The sequence below is a fragment of the Vombatus ursinus genome, unplaced genomic scaffold, assembly GCF_900497805.2.
Source record: "Vombatus ursinus unplaced genomic scaffold, bare-nosed wombat genome assembly UNPS02012319.1, whole genome shotgun sequence".
Lineage (NCBI taxonomy): Eukaryota > Metazoa > Chordata > Mammalia > Diprotodontia > Vombatidae > Vombatus > Vombatus ursinus.
Genome location: NW_020952097.1, coordinates 3,480,753 through 3,502,391, shown reverse-complemented (window position 1 = coordinate 3,502,391; position 21,639 = coordinate 3,480,753). Strand labels below are relative to the sequence as shown.

General features: G+C 40.4%; 2 protein-coding genes across 2 annotated transcripts; one reads left to right on the top strand and one right to left on the bottom strand.

Moving 5' to 3' along the window:
* Nucleotides 1-216: 216 nt before the first annotated feature.
* On the bottom strand, nucleotides 217-4,575 carry RPL8 (ribosomal protein L8). Its single transcript, XM_027857683.1, has 5 exons — nucleotides 4,428-4,575; nucleotides 3,409-3,550; nucleotides 2,459-2,677; nucleotides 942-1,057; nucleotides 217-400 (listed from the first exon to the last, which is right to left on the bottom strand). Exons 1-5 carry the CDS (start codon nucleotides 4,563-4,565, stop codon nucleotides 242-244), a joined length of 774 nt encoding a protein of 257 aa, XP_027713484.1. The 5' UTR covers nucleotides 4,566-4,575; the 3' UTR covers nucleotides 217-241.
* A 1,028-nt stretch (nucleotides 4,576-5,603) lies between these two features.
* On the top strand, nucleotides 5,604-18,555 carry LOC114039798 (zinc finger protein 345-like). Its single transcript, XM_027857673.1, has 5 exons — nucleotides 5,604-5,684; nucleotides 11,842-11,934; nucleotides 12,225-12,351; nucleotides 13,490-13,591; nucleotides 16,323-18,555. The coding sequence occupies exons 2-5, from the start codon at nucleotides 11,902-11,904 to the stop codon at nucleotides 18,317-18,319; spliced, it is 2,259 nt and encodes a 752-aa protein (XP_027713474.1). The 5' UTR covers nucleotides 5,604-5,684; nucleotides 11,842-11,901; the 3' UTR covers nucleotides 18,320-18,555.
* The last annotated feature ends 3,084 nt before the right edge of the window (nucleotides 18,556-21,639 follow it).

Sequence of the window (21,639 nt, the reverse complement as noted above, 5' to 3'; positions counted from 1 at the left end):
TGTATTTTAATATACATGTCAAGGGGAGGGAAAAGAAGGGAATATATGCTCAAATTATTTACTAATAAGGTATAAGAACTTACGAGTCTCAAAGTCAAGAGGCCCTGGGTTTTTCCTGTGATACAAAAACCCAACAACGTTGTTATCAGGTTCCAAATTCTAAAGCAACCACTAGTGAGTTATAAATATAATTCTATTTATACAATCTCCAAAATAATTTTTATTGTCTGGATTCTGTACTTTAATTTTCCTTCTCCTGTACAGTCTTGGTACCCCGGAGTCGACCAGTACGCCGGGCAGCGATGAGACCAACCTTTCGTCCAGCTGGGGCGTCTCTTCGAATGGTGGATGGTTTTCCAATATGCTGGTGATTACCTCCTCCGAAGGGATGTTCCACAGGCTATGGGGAAAGAAGGTTCTCACATCACCAGGCATGCAAGGGAACACAAATTTGTTCCCTTTACACCCACACTACCCCCTTCTCAATGTACTGAACTGCTCCTTTTTATTCCTTGCTATAAAGGGATGGCTTTTTGGATAGGGGTAAGGGATGCATCTGAAAATTATACAAAACCAAAAATCTTAAAAGAGAATTAACACCTATAGTTGATTCCATAGCTAAATTCCACCCTCTCAACAATCCCATCCTCACTTAGTTCCTGAAGTTCAGGAGTAATTTCAGGGATGTAAATGGCCGACCAACTAACTGACCACATCTCAAAGAGTAACACTTCCAATCTCAATCCAGGGCAGACTCAACTGAATGCTATTATGCCCTCTTTCACCTCCCCAGGTAACCAGCCAAACAGCGTAGCAGTCTGAAAGACTGATGACTAGAACTATACTGAAGTACCCATCAAGAGATGCCCACAAGTTACCATCTAATATAAGCAATATATAAAATACTCAGAATCCCACCCCACAGCCTGGGAGACACTCACATTCATGGCCACACCCCGGACACGAGGCCAGCAGTTTCTCTTGGCCTTGTATTTGTGGTAGGCACGACCTGCCTTAAGGATGGGCTTATCAATACGACCTCCTCCAGCAACAACACCTACGAAACAAATGGTTAGGATCCAGTGAGGTGATGCATAAAGGCTCTGCATTCCCTGGTCTGATTCTAACTTCCAGATTCCATCAGACTGCACTTTACAGTCCTTGTCTCTAAGTGACCTTCCAATAGAAAATAAACATGTTTGAGACCATGATTGTTTTCTTATATTTTAGTTGGTTTAGGATGCCTCTTTCCCCTTGCACTTCCCTGCCTCCCCACTATGAATCCTAAAATAATACCCCTAGAGTCAGGGATAATTTCTCCATTCCAGAAATCCTGTAATTAGCCTGACCTTTTTGACTAATTTGCAACTCCTATTCCTCCAGAAACCCTTAGGCTCTTGACTAATAACAGAATCAGAACAAAATCAATACTGATCCCTTGGGACTCCAGGAGTCATTTGGTTCAGTAGCCTAATTTCAGGACCCTTGCAAAACTGTATACCAAGGCCATGTATATTTGAATTTGTTATAGTTTCCAGCAGAGGCTTTACTTCATCAGGAAAATGAGTTCCAGTCTTTGGTATTTCACACCTGAACCTCAACTTTCTAAGCTGTAGATTAGGGTTACTAATCCTGCTATAAACATAGACAACCTCTTATTTCCTACTGAGAAGTACACAAACCTGTTTGCAAACCACCAATAGCTTTGTGCATACACGACATTAAGCTCTGAGACCTGTGGAGCACTGGCTCAAACATTCGGAAGCATTCTGAAGGATTTTCTTTTACCCCAAAACAAATTCTAAAGGAAAAAAAAAATTCTCTAATACCACGAGCTTGCTCACTTTTATGAAAGCACCAATTAACCACTAGCTTTGAAACAAAGGCTAAAATAAAGCCCCTAAAGCATTTGTTCAATAGATTGCCTACCAATGAATTTTAAGTGTTATGTTCACTTATAAACTTGTTCAAAACAAGTAATGAGGTTAAAAAAAAATTTAAGATGCCAGGATAGGTGGGCAAATGGAGTTGTTAACACTTGGCAAACCTTTGAGGTACTATATAAATGTGACTCTTGCCTAAACACTTATGGTTGTGTGATCCCGCGAAGTTAAAGAAGCTCTTTTGGCCCAGTTCCTTTCTGTAAAATGGAAATAACAGCACCTACCTCAAAAGGTTTCAGGAACCAAATGAGATAACATATGTAATGTATTTTGCAAACTTTATAGCTTAAAGCAGATGAAACAGCTGGCTAGTTTCAAATACTTATAACACTGATTGAAGAGAGAGGCTTGTTAGCTGTAAGGTCCAAGTTCATTTAGAGAGACCACGTAGAAACTGAAGAAATGCAGGTTGAGTCCTCACCATTTTATGAAGACACCCGATTTTACAATTTTGGGTTTCTTTACATCTGGCTCCATGGCAAATCAATTAGGTACCTTTGCCCCAAGTCACTTACCAACCACAGCTCTGTTTGCAGAGGAGATCACTTTCTTAGAACCTGAAGGTAGCTTCACCCGTGTTTTCTTGGTTTCAGGATTGTGGGAAATCACTGTGGCATAGTTTCCAGAAGCACGGGCAAGCTTGCCCCGATCCCCAGGCTTTTCTTCAAGACAGCACACTATGGTCCCTTCAGGCATAGTGCCAACTGGGAGGACATTGCCAATGTTGAGCTGAGCTAAAGACAAAGGCAAACTGAAAGTTCAATTCAATAACGCACTCACGTGGCAAGGCATTGTGTTTCGGATTGGGGAAAGACAACAACATGACAGACTGTTTTTACTCGAGGACCTTACAGTCTAATGGGAGAAAGATATACACAAACTCTTATGATAAATCACACCAGGGAGCCAAGGAATACTTCCCTAGAGAAGACCATCAGCAAAAAGACTATCCAATTCTCCTAATTCAGAACACTTGGGAGCCTGAAAGATCTAACCTGAGACTAGCAGTTTGATAAGATTAAGAGTAGGGCCTTCTCAAGGAAAGCTTGCTAAGGGCAGTTCAGGATTAAAGCATGGCTTGAAATACCTTGTTAAGGAATTCTACATTAACATAGGAAATCTGTACAACCAGGTAACCATAGCTCAGCTTCTTTTCAGTCAACAAGTATTAAGGAAGGACCTTTGCTGTCTCAGTAGGTAGTGAGCACCCCATCATTGGGGTGTTTAAACAATTCAAGATAACCATCAGTAAGGAATACTGTGGATACAACATATACTCCAACCAGTAGATGCACTGGACTATACAAGATTATTGTCACCACATCAATTGCCTTGTTAAATGGAAAAATGACTTAACCCTGTGAATCACATCCTAGTGAGATGACTGTGAGGCTCAAATGAACATATGTAAAGCAACATATGAATGCCAGCTATTCTTTAAAAAAAAATAGAACTGCCAACTTACCTTTCTTACCACAGTACACAAACTGGCCAGTATGGATGCCTTCAGCAGCAATGAACAACTCTGTCCTCTTTTTAAATCGGTAAGGATCCCGGAAAGCTACTTTTGCAAGAGGAGCTCCTCTGCCTGGATCATGGATTATGTCCTGAAGGAACATTAAGAATTTACTAAATACTGCCAAATGAAATTATATGTTAGCAATTAGGCCTTACTTTGGCACTATTTCTGGGTTAGGAAAGTTAGTTAGATTAGGACCTTTAAGTGCTGGGGATGTAGAGAATGGCAAAACCAGTCACTGCCAACAAGAAGGACATATTCGGTATATTCTACAGAGAAAGATAACACATGCAGAGATAGAAGATGGCATGTATGAGTTAAAGCAGATAAGACTTTATTTAGATCCAAAGGTGTAATAAGTGGAGAAAAATTACTGGAAATGAATTGAAATTTCTTCTTGGAATTCCTGGCCCCTTCCTACTTTTCCAATCCTAACACTTCTTTCCTCTCAATCTTTGATACAGAAGCTGTCAGTAGAATGTAACACTCCAAATGTTCTCCATTGGCACGCCATGGCTTTTACTGGCTGTCCTTTGCCTGGAATGCTCTTCCTCAAGACCTGGCTTTCTTCAGACTCAATTTCACCTTCTCTAAGAGGCTTTTCACAGCCCGCCCCAATCCCCAACTGCTAGCGCATTACTTTAAATTACCTTCCAATTAACCTATATAATTGTTTGCACATTGACTTCCCCATCAGAATTTTAGCTTGAGAGCAGGGACTGTTTTTGTTTTCAATACTTGGCATACAATGCACGCTTAATAAGAACGTGTTGAAAGAACGACTGATTTTCTAAAGTAACATCACTATCCCCCTGATGTTGAAGAGAAATTGGACATGGGAATGGAGAGCCGGACTGTTGCCCTTCTTTGGACCAGTCTTTGGACTGGGTGGGACCTGAGGACTCCCAAGTAGTATCCAAATCTCCACCCTTCAAACTACACGGATGCCCCTGTCTCAGCCTCACCTTTACGATACCCTTAATGTAGCCATGCCTCTCAGCGAAGTCGACAGCCCGGAGCTTGGCGGCCCCTTTCCTGTGCTTCACGTGAGCGCGGAAGACGGAGCCCGCACCCTTTCTCTGACCACGGATCACTCGGCCCATCTCGCGCGGTCTGGGAAGGGAGGGAGAAAGGGCAGTGAGGACACGGAGCCCGAGCGCCGCCTCCCCCGGGCGCCCAGGGCCAGGCTGCCTCGTCCGGCGGCCTCGGCTACTCCGCGGAGGGACGCCGCCATGTCAGTCTGTCGGAGGGAGGGGTGAGGGGCGCCGGGTTTGGCTCAGCGCCGGAACCTCCTTGGGCCCAGAGAAGCGGCACCCCAAGGAAGGTTAGAAACAGGGAGTCCCCACAATTGGGGGGCCGCTGCTCAAGGGCGGATGGCGCTCTGAAGGCCCCGATTGGGCACGGATGGCTGAAGGCCACAGAGCTCCAAAGGAGTAGGTCTTACCTGGCTCCGGACTTGCTACAAAGAGGAAGTCGACCTCCCAACAGCGCTATATCTTCCGGGGCGAGGTAACCCACCGGAAGAAAGGCTCAGGGGCCGACTCACAGGATGTAGGTGTGAGGTGTTGCATTATGGGATACGTAGTCCTTTCGTACAGCTCAGTGTCCCTTCACAGTGCATTTTAGGAAATGTAGTCCATTAGGCCCCGGCTCTCATGTCTTCGCCTCCGGGCATTCTGGAGCTCCGCTATAGCTCTCTCATTCAGGAATCGGGCACCCTCCCTCCCACTCCACTACCAACCCTCAACCACGGCGCGTGCGCACACTTTCCTGCCCGTAGTGGGGCTACTTGTCCCAGCTCTAGAACGTTGCTAGGACCTTTGCCGCCTCTCCTGGCAGGTCTGTCGTGGTCGTGGGTTTTTGTCCCGAAGGGGTCTGTTAGAGCCCGGGGCGGTGTCGGGAGGGAAGCGTATACGGAGCTGGGTTCCATCCAGCTGCCTCAGAGGTGGACAGAACCCCATTGTGGCCGCCCGTTTCAGTCCTAAAACCATTGCCCCATTGGGGAACCAGGACCAACGAGATGCCTGCCGGGTCCTCTGCTCCGCCCAGAGCAGCCCTCTGCTCCGATTGGGCGGTTCCCCGGGGGCGGGAGGACGGGGCGGTGCTTCAGGTCTGGGTGCTGTACTCCTCTGGGGCAGGGGCAAGGCCAGTGCTTGTGCAGTGACTGGTCCTGGGTCCCGTTCTTTCCATCCCCTGCCCTCCGCGCGACCCCTGAGCGGAGGGTGAGTCCAGAAGAGCCGGTGGGCGGGGTTGTCAATGCCCCTCTCCTCCCTCCTCCAGCCGCACCCCCTGGGCTCTGGGAGGGGCGTGGTAGCCTGGGCTAGGCTGCTGGGGGCCCACGGGCTGGATCTGTGCGGGACCAGAGCGGGACATTGCGTTCTGGTGGAGACAGTGCTTGTTTAGAGTTTGTGGTCCAGGCAATCCAGGGGCGTGCTATACAAGGATGAGATGAAGGGACTTCGACAGTTAACCTGAGGAAGAGGGATGTTAGGATTATGCCTAAACATAATGTAGTATCTATTCCAGTCCTCTCTCGTCACCATGGATGCCTTCTTTTGGACATGCCCCCAGAGTGTCTATGTCTTTCTTAAAATGTGTGACTAAAACTGAACACATTAACCCCGATGTGGCCGGATCTGGACATTCTGGCTCGCTTAATTGATCATAGGTAGCATAAATTTTGGGGGCTTCGGTGCCATACTGACTCATGATTGCAGTCTGCTGAAACCACTAGACTTTTTCATAGGAACTCTTGGATGAATCACTTCCCCCTGCTGTAATCCTAAACTTCAGATGTTGATTTAAAAACAAAAAACCAAAAAACTTTAGTGTAGAATGTTTCGTTAGACCCTATGAAATGTCATCTTGTCAGCCCATTTTTCTGGCTTGTTGATTTATTTGGGTCTGGATTCTATATTAACATCTTAATTATCCTTCCAAGTTTTCAGTCATCCTCCAACTTGTTAATTGTGTCAACTTGCGTATACCCGCCGTCCAAGTCATTGATAGAAATGTTAAAATCGAAATATTTAAAAAAAATAAAACACAGGACCAAGGACACATCCCAGAGGCACTAGAGACTTCCTTCCAGGTTGACATTGAGCCTTTAGTAACTCGCTCAACTCATTCCAAATCCTCCTTACTGTACTATCATTTATCTTGTATCTCTCCAACTAGTCCACTCAGATAGCATGAGAGACATGGTATTCTAAACAAAGCATTTGACAATGTCTTTAGCATTCTCCTCACTTACTAGTCTAGTTACCTTGCTGGAAGAGGAAATGAGATTTATCTGGGATGAACTGTTAATGAAGCCAAATTGGCTTTTAGTGATTGTGGCTTCTCTTACTAAATGTTCACAAAACATCCCTTTAATATTGTGTTCTACATTTTTCCAGGAATAGAAGCCAGGTTCACTGGTCTATAGTGTGTAAGTGTTATTATCATTTCTTTTTCAAAAATTCAGACAGCATTTGCCTTTCTTCAGTTCTGTAGTAAGTTTTCCATTCTACATGATCTTTCAGAGGTCACTGACCATGGCCCAGCACAACCATCTTCTAATCCTTTTAGTACTTTGGATATACTTCATCTTGGCTTGGTGACTGGAACTCATTGAAAGCAGTTTTTTGCTGTTTGGCTGTCTCCTCATCTATATTAGATTTCAACTCTTTGCTAACCATTTTCTATCTAGACCAGATGTTCCTAACCATTTTTGTGTCATGAACCCCTTTGGGAGTCTGGTGATGCCTATAGACTGCTTAGAATAATGTTTCATAATTTAAGGAAATGCTAAATTTAGTTAGAGGTTAATAAAAATAAATATGTAATTTTTCCCATCTAAGTTTACGAATCTTTCCTCTTCCCCCCCAAAAAAAATCTATCTACAAATCCATAGTCCCCAAGTTAAGAACTATGATCTAAGCCAAAGATTATTTTTCTTGCAGAGAAATCAAAAGCAAAATGAGAGTTGACAGCTCATTCTTCTCACCATTATTCATTATTTTCATTCCATCATTCCAGCAGTGGCTCTGTTCCTTCTTTGATCCTGTTTTTTCCCCCTGAATATAAAAAAAAACAACACCCAAACCCACATTCAGTTTAATTTCACAGACATTTATTGTGCCCCTACTATATGCTAGGCGCTGAGGATACAGAAACACAAATGAAATAGGCCTAAACTCAAAGAACTTATATTCCACTGAGGGGATATGATAGGTATATTTGAAGGCTTCATCAAGAAACAGTTATTTCAAAATAAGTTTTTTCCTTCTTTGACAGGACTATTAGATGAGTGACTCAAAGGTAGCTAGGTAGTGTAATGGATAGTGCACTAGGCTTAGAGTCAGGAAAACTTGAATTCAAATCCTACCTCAGATCCTTATTGGTTGTATAACCTTGGGCAAATCTCTTAACCTTGTTCAGGCTCAGTATCCCCATCCTTATGTTGCAGATATGATTTATCTAGATTTTAAATGAACCATTTCATTAAATCCTTTAAGCTATTCTTGTGTCAAAGATAATGGGGTATAGGCTAAGTGATAATGCAATTAGATGGGTTCAGAATTAGTTAAATGACTGCCCATGGAGACATGAATGTCAAGTTGGAAGGAGGTCTCCAGTGAAGTCTCAGGGCTGCTTGGACCTTTGTTATTTAATATATTTGTCAGGGACTTGGATAAAGGCACAGATAGCATACTTGCAAAATTTACAGTGACAGAAAGCCAGGTGGAATAGAAAACATATTGGATGGTAGTCAGAATCCCAAAAGATAGTGACAGACCTGAACATTAGGTCAAATCTAACAAGATGAAATTTAATAGGGATGATAAACAAAGTCTTATGCTTGGGTTTTAAAAAAAAAATTCCATTAAAGATAATGAAATTATGGTTGTGGAGCAATTTGTCTGAAAAAGATCTGGGGGTTTTAGTGGACCATAAGTTCAGTGTGAGTGACAGTCATATGCACTCAAATTTAGTAGAAACTCAGCAATATAATATTTTATAATCAAAAAGCCTCATCTACTTAATTTTGGAGCTAAAGAATGCTGTAGAACATCAAAAACACCCATAAGGTAAATTCTTCAAAATTTTCACCTATGTTTATTAAAGCACTTTTTTTAAGATTTTATTTTTAAAGGTACAGGATAATTTTAGGGAAAATATTAGACATACTTTGCTTTGTGTTTATTTTCTAAAAGATCTTTTTGTGTAGCTTCTGTAGTTCTTAAGTATTCCAATTAAGCTCAATAGAAATGTTAATTTGTTTTATAAGGCAGCAGATATGATCAGCTCTGGTGCATGTGTATAACCTATTTACCAATACTTATACTTGTATTTCTCAATACATGCAGTCAAACTTTATTAATTAAAGCATGCAAACAATGCCCTCCTCTAAAGATGAACCACCATCCTGTGTCTTAGAGGTTTTTATATCAGACTTATGATAAGTTTCCTTCTCACCCAGACAGAGGCTATGTGTCACCCTTTGAGGTGGTCATTCAGCAAGTCTGGGTCAGTTAGCACTGCCCTCAATCCAACACAGGTTGTTGAAGTCTCAAGTTGGGGGAATGTAGGAGCCAGCACTAGGAACAGACAAATGAGTGGGGCTTGGAGGTGGGATGGGGGGAGGGGTGTACTTTTAGTCATAGGTGTTGCTAAATTATTTGTTACATTATTTGATTTGGTAGTTTACATCAAAATTATTGATAGAGTTGTTTATGCTGTTTTTACATTGGTGGTACTTCATATCAGAGACTCCATGTATTTATTAGTTGTTTAAGAATACACATATGTTGTTTACTATATCATACCACACAGGTGCTTATCTTATTATCGAAAAACAACTTACCCAGAACAGCTCCATCACAAAATAGAGGCTTGAAACAAGATGGAATCAGTTATGCTAAGTGGACACATTTATTCCTATCATCTTATTAAGGTGCTAAAACTTATTCTCACCACTCCTTTCAGATGAGAGTTTTCATGTTGGAGCAGATTTCTCTAGGTATTAGAATTGTTTTATGGTAATTGCCCTTAAGATTTTTTAAAATTCCTCTACCTATAGTGAGGGTATATATGTTTTGATTACATCTTTCATCAAATACTAATTTTCTTTTCTCAGAACAAATTTGTGCTTTTTAATAAGAGGTCTCAGAATGTCCTCTAAATTAAAGTGGATTTAGCCAAGAAGAGGCTTAAAATAGGTTTGTTTGTTTTTCTAGTTCATTCTTATGCTTTTCTTTCGGTCCTTGGTGGCTGGTTTCCAGCATTCAGCCCTTGAGATTTGTAGTAGCAGATGGCATTACATTAATTTCATTGGGGAGGGGGATGAGTTAAATCACCAAAATTACTTCTTTTAAATGAATTATTCTAAAGGTTTCTAAAAATGATAGTGGTGGAGGTGGGTGGAGAATGTTAGCTCTTTGAGGGTAGGAATTATTTCATTTTTGTCTATCACAGTGCTTGACACTCAATAGGCATTTAATGTTTGTTGATTTATCAACTATAGATATATCATTACAATTTTTCTACTAAACCTATCCCTCTTCCAAATTTCCCTGTTTCTGTTGAGGACCTCACCATGTTCTCAGTCACCCAGATTCACAACCTCAGAGCCATCCTTGACTTTTTCTTTTATAACTTCCATCAGTTGCCAAGTCCTATCTATTCACCCTTCCTGACATCTCTTGCAGTTTTCCCTCACAGCTACCACCCTAGTTAAGGCTCTTATTATCACTCACCTGCATTATTGTAATAGACCATAGTTGGTTTCTTCATTTCAACCCTCTCCCCTCTTCTATAGAGCTGCTAAAATATCTTTCTAAGGCACAACTCTGACCATGTCACCTCCCTGCCACCCTCCCCTTCAAAGCCTACTAGAAAACTTACTGTTGCTTCTAGGATAAAACACAAATTACTCAGCCTGGTAGAATCTGGTCCTAACCTACCTTTCCAGTCATGTTTCACATTATTTACCTTCATGCACACTGAATAGTAAGTTCCCAGAATTCAAGCTATTTCCCAACAGGGCAAGCATTCCTTCCTCATCTCAGCCTTTAAGAATCTTTTTCATTCTTCAACAGTAAGCTCAGGCTTCATCTCCTCTGTGAAGCCTTTTCTGGTTCTCCCTGAGGTGTTAATGCTTTCTTTCTCTTCAGATCCCCTTGTATTTACACACACACACACACACACACACACACACACACACACACACACGCCATATTTCCTAGAACCAGTGGTGTGTTGGTGCCAGCTAATTTTTAAATGTGAGCATTTACACCTTGGAAATTAGCAAATGCTAGAAATCAAGGCTTGATTTATTGTTTTGTGGCTTGTTCAGACTTAAGAAAGTGATGTAGAAAATGTAAACTTAAAGTCTTATGTACTTTTTTTTTTTTGCGGAGTCGGTTGTTAAACATTTTATTAAGCATATCCCTGCCTGTAACTGCATTGATTTTTGTCTAGAGACAGCATGGTTATAGAGTGGATGGAATGTTAGATTTGTAGTCAGAAAGAACTGGGTTCAAATCTTGCTTCTGTTCCTTATTACTTGTGGGACTCTGAGCAGATCAGTTTCCCTCTCTATGCCCAGTTTCTTCATCTGCAAAATGGGACTGATATTAGCTGTGGTACATGCTCCATAGGGTTATTGTGAGGCTTGAAGGAAGTATTCCATGTAAAGTGCTTTGCAAACTTCAAAACAATCAATCAACAAGCATTTATTAAGTCTTACTATGTGCCATGCACAGCTACATGCTAAGGATACAAAGAAAGGCAAAAATGGACCTTATCGTCAAGGGGCATTGGCATAAATGTAAATAAAGTAGGGGGGGCTGCTTGTAAACAAGTAGTTGTTTACAAGATACATATAGAGTAGAAAAAAGGTTACTTTAAAGGGGGAAGGTTCAAGCAGCCCAAGACCAGGATGGTTTCCTGAAGAAAGTGGCATTTGAGTTGAGTCATGAAAGAAACCAGGATGTTGAGGCAGAAGTGAGAAGGAAGCACTTGTTAAGCAATGGAGAACAGCCAGTGCAAAAAACACAGAGATGGGAGATGGAGCACTGCCTCTATATCAGTTATTATCTTCCTTTGTTTCAACAATATTTAAAACAGTACCTTGCATGTAGTAGGTCCTTAATATATGTTTGTGGTGCAAGAACAGGATGGTAATTTGGGGCTTCCTGGAGGTGGTGAGGCTTAGATACAGCCTCATGGTACCTTGTGCAGTTGACAGCACATATCTGTGTCCTTATGGACACACTTAATATTTGAAGTGCCTTGACCATGGTGGGGGTCCAGGGGAAAGCTAGGGAATGCTAAGCTAGTAAGGGAGCCAGAGGGCAACACTCATTTCCCTCCCATTTCTTTTTATTTCCCTAGATCTACCTTCCTTCTAGGTTTCTGCTTAATCCTCATAAGGATAGCCTGGGAGAGCAAGGGATGACCACCAAGCTCTTGCAGACTGGACCTCAGGTGAGTTGTATAGAATTTCTGAGACCCCCATTGCTATAGTTTTTCATGACCTTTGTCCTTTCTCTTTGCCTAGACCTCTCTGCCCAGGAAATCCCCTTCCTCCCAAAGAGGCCTGAATCCCAATTCCCTTCCCTGAGGGCAAAGGCTTCTACATACATGTATTCCTAATATGGAGAAGGCTCTTCTCCATTACTTCTACCCACTCTTTGCAATGATTTTATGATTTGCAGACTCCTCCTCCCCTACCTCAAGAACTATGTCTGAGATTGCAATAGGACTGTTGTTTTCAGGCATTGGTGACTTTCGAGGATGTGGCTGTGTACCTCACCCAAGAGGAGTGGGGCCATCTGGGGCCTGCACAGAGGGGCCTCTACAGGGATGTGATGCTGGAGAATTATGGCAATGTGGTCTCACTGGGTAAGACCTCTCCCCAGGTCTCAGATCTGAGACTCTTGGCTTTATCCTTTGTGAATAATTGTGGGGTTTGAAGGGTTCCAATGAACTACTTTTAGAGTCAGAGCTTAGTTTTCTCGTTTGGAAAAAATGATGACAATAATGGCAGCTACTTCATAAGGTTGCTGGGATCAATGGAAAAGAATCAAATTCTATTCATAATGGATCCTGCTTCAGCAAGTGTTTATGTACCTGCTGTATGTAGAGCTCTGTGCTTGGCTCTGGAGGACATACAGTTTAGATAAGACATAATCTCTGTCCTCCTGGAACTCACAGTCTAGTAAAGGAGTATTACTCACATAAATTAAGGTAATACTCAATAAGCAAACTTAGCATTTTATAGATCAACTGCTCTTTGAGGTGGAGTTTCCTTAGTAAATAATACTGAATCTGGGCTCCCAGATTCTCAGGTATTTGGGAACAGAGGAACAGAAGGTAGAATGTAAGCTTGAGGTCAGGGATTGTTTCTTTTTTTGGGCTTTATGTCACCAGTCCCTGGTATATTACCTGTACATAATTAATTAATTAATTAACTTATGCTTGTTGAGTTGAATTACAATGAGATCATATAAATACTTTGCAAATGCAAACTTAAAGCATATGTAAATGTCAGCAGCGCTGCTGTTACTACTACTACTACTACTACTACTACTACTACTACTACTACTACCACTATTCCTAATCTGCCTGAGTTTGGTGATAGAACATCTCTGCTTTTTTATTCCCAGGAAACAGGTATGTCCATGCAAAAGTGAAAATAGGCAGCTTACTGGAGCTCTTATTGAATCTACATTTTTATTTTCCTATGAAGAGTGTACGTAACAATGGCCCAGCTTTGGTAACCCAGGTTCTAGATTTTTTCTTAGTTGTAGGTTTCCAGACCGTTCAAGGAGAATACATTTCTATGCCCATATCATCAACCCTTTTGAATCCCTATCTCTCCTCTATAAAACTCTTTCAGAGAATACATAGTTCTTCCAGTCATGGCTTCCATGGATACTGTTCACCAGTCTGTCCATGCCCTATAGATTCAGTGGCTTGTACAGAGTTCAGGGCAATTCTTTGTACACAGAACTAATCCAACTTTCTTCTTCATGAATAGGATTTCCAGTCTCCAAACCTGATGTGATCTTACAGCTAGAACAAAGAGGAGAACCATGGTTCCTGGACATGCAGGGAGCTGAAGATAGAGAGATCTTAAGAGGTACGTAAGTTTCACTGTCATTAAACATAGGATTATTTCCTATGTACTTCATTAAAAGGGACTCTAGAATTCCCTTTTGAGCAATTCAGTAAACATTTATTAAGTGCCTATTATGTGCCAGGCACTGTTCTAAGTGTTGGGGATATAAAAAGAGGCAAAATACAGTCTCTGCCCTCAAGGAGCTTACAATCTAATGGGGCAAGTGGGAGACACAACATGCAAACAAATATATCCTAAGCAAGCTATGTACAAGAAGTAAGAAATAATTAACAATGGGAAAGCACTGGAATTAAGAGGGTTTGAGGAAGGCTTCCTGTAGGAGATGGGATTTTAATGAAACTATAAGGAAGCCAGACAGTTAGTAGATGGAGTGGAGGAGGGAAAGTATTCTAGGCATGGGGTATAGCCAGAGAAAATGCTGGAGCCAAGAGACGGAGTGTCTTGTTTACGGAACAACAGGAGACTGGTGTCATTGGATCAAAGAGTGTGTGTCAGTGTGTAAGGTGTAAAAAGACTGGAAAGGTAGGAGAGGGTTATGTTATGAAGGGCTTTGAATGCCAGATAAAACATTTTGTATCTGTTCCTGGAGATAATAGAGAGCCACTAGAATTTCTTGAGTGGGGGAGGGGAAGAGAGTGTGGCATGATCAAGGAGTTTTTATCTGACTTACTTTTCCCATTGAAGGTTTGTATGTAATAGGAAAATAATCCTTACCTTCTTCTTTCTTTGTAAAATTATCCTCTAATCAGCTTTCATTTGGTTCTCCTCCCTCTAGGTCACAGTGGTTTTTGTAGCACTCCTGTGTTATTTCTGGTAATACAAACACTTTTGTCTCTGTTTTTCATTTTTTTCAACTTTTCTCTTGCCAGAATGTGAATTCGATTTTTTATGGTAACTTTTGCCTAACCCAAATGTTCTTAATCCATTAGAACACTTTTTTAATAGCAAAAAAAATATTGTGGATCCCCTCTCTCCATAATATCAGTTATTAGTTTCATTGATTGAGAAGGTACATAACTGGCAATGGACCACTGGCAATAACTTCAGTTCTCCAGAGTTTCCTGGTCTGTAGGTTGTGAGCCACTCACTGTCTTAGCTGTCCAACACTTAATTCTTCTTGCATTAGCTTTTTTCTGGTCTTCATGCCTGGTTTAATTTTTACCTTATTTGTGGTTTCAAGATTTTAGTTGTTCCGAAAAATAGTAATAATAGTGGTGATAATAGCAATATCTTGAATTTATATAATTATTTAAGGTTTACAAAGTGCTGTCTTGGCAACAACCCTGTTAGGTTTAGTATTAACTTCATTTCACAGATGAGGAAACTGAGGCTCAGATAGGTGAAGTGATTTGTCCAGGGTCATGTAGCTAGCAAATATTCAAGCCAGTATATTAATTCAGTTCCTGACATTCAGTCCAGCACTTTCCAGTGCACCTGGTAGCCTCTTCAAGCTAATGCTTTTGTTATCCAGAAACCATACATGCTTATCCCAGTCTGATGATATGTTTTGCCAAATTATGGCTACTCTCACAGGCCCAGTTTTTCCATGTATCTAATTTGGTTTAATATTTACTGTTCATTATCATTTATTTGGACATATGGTCTTTAACTGCTTTTTTCTCCCTTGTTATGTAGTATTGAATTTCTACTCACACTTATTAACATTTTTACTTTATTATTGAATACTGTTGGCAAGGTATGTGAAAGCTCAGAAAAAAAAACTGGAAAAATTGGGGGAGATAAAAACCTTTGAGATTATTTCAAGACACTTTTGTCTTAAAATCTTTTTTTTCACATGCCTCACCTCCATGGCAATTTCAAGAAAAGTGGAAAAAAAGTTTTCTTTTCCACACTTTTCTGGTCTTCCACATCTTGGGTTCTTATTGGCTAATTGGTGTCCAATTCAGCTATATTTTTTAAGCTTCTATTTTTATATTCATTCCTTATTTTCTTCTCTAGTCCACTTAATTTACTCCATATTACTCAAAAGGGGGGGGAGTTCATATCATTACAGACCTAATCCTATTCAGTACTCATCCTTCTCTATTACATATAGCCTTTTAGTATTTCATTTTAAAAGTATTTTTATGGAGTATCCAGTAGTTAGCATATGCTAGGATATCTAAAGAAGGCTTAAACGGTAATGATGATTTTCTTTATAGACTTCCTTCACATTTTTAACATCTTTTTTTTTTTAATGAGGCAATTGGGGTTAAGTGACTTGCCCAGGGTCACACAGCCAGTAAGTTTCAAGTATCTGAGGCCGGATCTGAACTTAGGTCCTCCTGACTCCAAGGCCTGAGCTTTATCTACTGTACCACCTCGCTGGCCCTTCCTTCACATTTTTTAAACCTACTTATGATACCTGAGAACTCATTTTCCCTATCTTCAGCCAACCTCTTTTTTTTCCCTCTATCCAACTATAATATTCCTTTTTATCCCTTCCTCCTCAATTGACTTATTATTCTTCAATTACTTTCCCTCCCCTTCTTCTCTGTGGAATCTCGTCTTATTCTCTCATTGTGGCTCTTCATCAGTAACTACCACCCTCTTCCATTTTTTTCTTCCCACTGCTATCCTTTCTCCCAGTTGTGATGCTGATATTGAGATCTGAAAATGTCATAGTTTTCTAAGGGATGATTCTTTTGAGTTGTTTTGTTTCTGCCCCACCTGTTTTCCATTTCCCTAATAAAAGGTGGCATTTGCTCCCCCCTCCCCTTTATTATTTCAGATTGTGAGACTAGGACTAAGATCAAGAAGTTCTCACCAGAACAGGAAATTCCAGAAGGAATGGAATTCCAGCATATGATACTGAAAAGACTCATAAGGAATAGTCTCCAGAAACCGAAGCTGAGAAAACCTTGGGAATCTGAGGGAAAATTAAAGATACACTGGGGAAGACATTCAGAGGGGAAATTGAAGAAACATCTTTACCATGAAAGAGATTTTAGCCCAGTGAAAATGATACACAAGAAAATCCTCACAGGGCAGAGTAGCAAGGAATGTAATAAACTTGGGAGAAGTTTCAGTCTGAACTCAAATCCTGTCACACATCAGAGAATTCATATAAGAGAGAACCCCTGCAAATCTAATGTATATGAGAAAGCAAAGTTTAAGAACAATTCAGTCCTTATTGAAAATCAGAAAATTTGTTCGGGAGAGAAGCCCTATGAGTGCAATGAATGTGGGAAAAGCTTCAGTACACATTCATCTTTTACTCAACATTATAAAATCCATACTGGGGAGAAACTCTATGAATGTAACGAATGTGGGAAATGCTTCAGTCAGAGCTCTCACATTATTGATCACCAGAGAATTCACACTGGAGAGAAACCCTATGAATGTAATGAATGTGGGAAAACCTTCAGTCAGAGCTCTAACCTTATTCATCATCAAATAATTCACACTGGAGAAAAACCTTATACTTGTAATGAATGTGGGAAAGCTTTCAGTTACCACTCAGTGCTTATTCAACATCATAAAATTCATACTGGAGAAAAACCATATGTATGTAATGACTGTGGAAAAGCTTTTATCCAGAGCTCTAATCTGATTCAACATCAGAGAAGTCATACTGGAGAGAGACCTTTTGAATGTAATCAATGTGAGAAAGCCTTCAGTGTGCGCTCATCTTTTATTCAACATTGCAAAATTCACACTGGAGAAAAACCCTATGAATGTAATGAATGTGGGAAAGCCTTCAGTGCACGCTCATCTTTTATTCAACATAGAAAAATTCACACTGGAGAAAAACCCTATCAGTGTAATGAATGTGGGAAAGCCTTTAGTGCCCGTTCATCCTTTATACAACACTGTAAAATTCACACTGGAGAGAAACCCTATGAGTGTAATGAATGTGGGAAAGCCTTTGGTGCCCGTTCATCCTATATTCAACATTGTAAAATTCACACTGGTGAGAAACCCTATGAATGTAGTGAATGTGGGAAAATGTTTAGTGCCCGCTCATCCTTCAATCGACATAAGAGAACACATATTGAAGAGAAGTCCTATGAACAAAATGAACGTAAGAAACCCTATGAGTGTAGTGAATGTGGGAAAACCTTTAGCTCACGATCATCTTTTATTCAACATTGTAAAATACATACTGGAGAGAAACCCTTTGAGTGCAACGAATGTGGGAAAACTTTCAGTCAGAGTTCTAACCTTATTGATCATCAGAGAATTCACACTGGAGAGAAGCCCTATGAATGTAATGAATGTGGCAAAGCCTTCAGTCAGCGATCTAGCCTTATTCGACATCATAAAATACACACTGGAGAGAAACATTATGAGTGCAGTGAATGTGGAAAAGCCTTCATTCAGAGCTCCAATCTTACTAAACACCAGAGAATTCATACTGGAGAGAAACCCTATGAGTGTAATGACTGTGGCAAAGCTTTTAGTGACCGTTCATCTTTTATTCAGCACCGAAAAATTCATACAGGAGAAAAACCCTTTGAATGTAATGTGTGTAGTAAGTCCTTTATCCTGAGCTCTAATCTTATTAAACATCAGAGAATTCACACAGGAGAGAAACCTTATGAATGTAATGAATGTGGGAAAACCTTCCGTGCACGCTCAACTCTTATTCAGCATCAGAGAATTCATACTGGAGAGAAACCCTTTGGTTGTAATGACTGTGGGAAAGCCTTCAGTCAACACTCTAACCTTATTCAACATCAGCGGAGTCATACTGGAGATAAACCATGTGACAAAGCTGTCACTTAATGACTTTTGTTCTGAATATTCAACTCTTAAAGAAGTTTGTTCACTCTCAAAAATTTTTCTACAAATTTGGTATATTGCCATTCTCTGACCATAGAGGGACCCTATCTGTGGCCTGAATTCCAAAGTGTGTGTGCCTTTCCTGATATTCAAAGGTGGCTTTCTGCTACAGCCATCACAGATTTAACTACTAAAAAGTATTAAATACAGAAAAGTAATATTTAAACTGTTAAACTTAAGCAAACACTATAAAGGTGCTATTTTAAAGCAAACTTTAAGATAACATGTATCTATTTATTTTCTGAGTGTTAGTCCTAGTCCTTTTTCTCTTTTATCCCTGTGTTACCAAACAAGGGCCCAAAATCTTTACTGGTTTTGTTTTGTTTTGTTTTTGGCGAGGCAATTGGGGTTAAGTGACTTGCCCAGAGTCACACAGCTAATGAGTATTATGTGGTCTGAGGCTGGATTTGAACTCAGGTCCCCCTGACTCTAGGGCTGGTGCTCTATCCACTGTGCCACCTAGCTGCCCCTTACTGTTTTCTGCTTAGGGATATTCTCATCCCTAAATCCTGGGCCCCTCCTATATGCTGTTACTCTCTGACAGCTATATTTCTTCACATATACCATTGGACACACATTCTATACCCCATATTATCTTATTACACCTTGTAGTCCAACAGATAGATGCAAGTACACGACTGAGTACTTCCTTTAACTCTGATTCGAGAGGATCCAGGATTTGGTTTGTTTGCAACAGTTTGTGTGAGTCAAGTTTTCAAACACGTCTTATAGAAACTTGAAATCAGTTATACAAAGCACTACTTGTCTTTATGATATTTAATCTCCTTACTGCCTCTAGCTCAGGTTGAACAAAATTTCGTTAATTCCTACATGGCTTCTAGATGAGGAAGATTTACCATGATATCTTCAATTTGAAACTATGCTGATGTTATTCTAATAATTAGAGTTTTTGCCCCTGAAGACACTTTTTTTTTCTATTCTTGGTCTCAGGTGCCTGCACAGCTACCTCTAGTTTCAGGTTACAACTACACTACTACCTGAGTCATGTCCATCACTGTGAATTGGAATTTCTCTGCCTGTAGCCTTTAAGAAATCCTGTCTTTCCCTCTATCTCCTTTCTCTCTGACCTGGAACCTAAGCCTGTTTGTTTGTCATTGTTCCCTCATTTTAGTCATCAGATTCTTCATGATCCCATGTGGGGTTTTCTTGGCAAAGATACTGGAGTGGTTTGCCTTTTCCTTCTTCAGCTCATTTTATAGATGATGAAACTAAAGGAAACAGGGTTAAGTGACTTGCCCAAGGTAGTAAGCTAGTAAGTGTCTGAGGCCAGATTTGAACTCAGGTCTTCCTGATTCTTGGCCTAGCCCTCTATCCACTGAGTCACTAGGCTGTCCAGCCTAAGCTCTACCTTTTCCTTTAGTGTATTCTGTTCTGCCCTCTCTTAAGTGAGCTATTCCTATGAGGGCCTGATCCATTATAACCTGGTCTGTCATATGAATTCATTTCCTCTCTCTTGAGTAGCCTGCTGTCTGTCTTCTCAATTTTTATGGGCTTCTTTGCTTCACTGTTTCAATGCTCCTACAAAATCTTGTGACCATTAGATGAATATGGGCTCAGAAAGGAGGTGAAGAGGACTGGAAAGGGCAATTGAAAATGACCCCACTGTATTAACTTCTTCAACCTGGAAAATCCTGTTGAAGTTCTGAGGTCTAAATGCTGCCCTGTCTCCAAAACAAGTAGTGGGAAACTTTTAATCAGTATGAGGGAAGGTTAAAGTCAGCACCCTTAGCTTAACAGTCTTCAGGCTGAATCTGAGCCTGATGTGTGTGGTTTAGAGGAAGTTAAGTTGGCCTTTGTTCCAGAGTCTTAACAATTGTGGTAGAGATGCTGGAGTGAAGGTGGCAGAATAGGGTGGGACACTAGTACTGCAGAAGCAATGAGGAAGGGTTGAGATGCTCTGTCTGTTTTCACAGCTGTTGTGAAGTGGCCAACAGCAATGGAGGGAAAGAAGTATTTCTTTCCCAAGACATTCTTCAACTCTTTATCTAACATTCTGGATGGGATGCTCATGGAATAGAGGCCCAAGAGGTGTGGTAGACAGAGCTAGAAAAAAATGAACTCCTGAGCAATGGTTAACAAGGGGTCCCTACCTCTTCAAATTGGAAATAAAGTAAGACTTGGGAAACTCCTAGAAGTTGCTGGATTTAGACAAGTTAGCTTCATTTTCATGGACATTTTCTTTGATTTTCCCTATTTTACTATTAAGTATTACTTGAGGGGTAACACCTATACACATACAGGATTGCTCTAAATATGGTCAAAGGGGGTAAAGTTTAGGAAATCTCCAACATTGACATATATTTAATAATGGCAAAGACTCTACTACCATAGAAAAGCTATGGGCACCTGCTGTATATACTTGGAAACTGTTATATCAAATGTACTTACTGAATTTTAAAATTCTTTGCATAAAACTTGTATGTTGAATAACTTTAAATATTTTGGATTTAAAAAATTTTTCTCTTCTGTATTTTTAAGCCAGTGTCTCATTCTAAATATCTTCATTTTCCTTAGTTTTCTTAATTATTGGTATTCTTAGTTTTATTAATGCCTTTAGTTTTAAGAACAGATTCATTTCTGAATATTCTCTCCCTCTACTACCCATCAAGCCTTCTGGCAGAGATTTTAAAAGAAAGAACCAATGAATTGACTATGTCTGACAGTATATGCAACATTCCTTACCCATAATTCCCCATCTTCCCAGTGAATGGAAGGAAGTGCATTTTCATATCCCTTATATGGGGCCAAGCTTGGTCATCATTTCTAGCACTGTTTTCTTTGATTGTTCTTTCCCTTTATATTGTTGTAGTCATTGTGTATATTGTTTTCCTGTTTTTGCTTACTTTAGTCTGCCTATGTTCATATGTCTTACCATATTTCTCTGAAATCTCCATGTTCATTATTTATTTTGTTGCAGTAATATTCTACCTCATCCGTGAACCATAATTTTTTAAAAACTATTTACCAATCAATGGGCCTCTACTTTGTTTCTAGTTCTTTGATAATGGGCTCCTTTTAGTTTGCTATGGTGTTTTATAGATTTGTGTGGTAAAGCCTCTTTAAAATAATGGATTTGTCCCAAATAGGTTGGTGCTTTTCAAATATGATAATTTTGTACACATATGGGGCAGCTAGGTGGCTCAGTGGATCCAGCATGGGACCTGAAGTCAGGAAGATTAGAGTTCAAATCCGGCCGAAGACACTTACTAGCTTTGTGACCCTGGGCAAGTCACTTACCCCTG

Coding starts and splice junctions, on each gene's coding strand:
- RPL8 (XM_027857683.1), bottom strand. CDS start 4,565: ATGGGCCGAGTGATCCGTGGTCAGAGAAAGGGTGCGGGCTCCGTCTTC. Junction 1,058..2,458: donor TGCAAACAGAGCTGTGGTTG/GTAAGTGACTTG, acceptor TTTGTTTCGTAG/GTGTTGTTGCTGGAGGAGGT. Junction 401..941: donor TCCGGGGTGTGGCCATGAAT/GTGAGTGTCTCC, acceptor CTTTCCCCATAG/CCTGTGGAACATCCCTTCGG.
- LOC114039798 (XM_027857673.1), top strand. CDS start 11,902: ATGACCACCAAGCTCTTGCAGACTGGACCTCAG. Junction 11,935..12,224: donor TCTTGCAGACTGGACCTCAG/GTGAGTTGTATA, acceptor TGTTGTTTTCAG/GCATTGGTGACTTTCGAGGA. Junction 13,592..16,322: donor AGATAGAGAGATCTTAAGAG/GTACGTAAGTTT, acceptor TTATTATTTCAG/ATTGTGAGACTAGGACTAAG.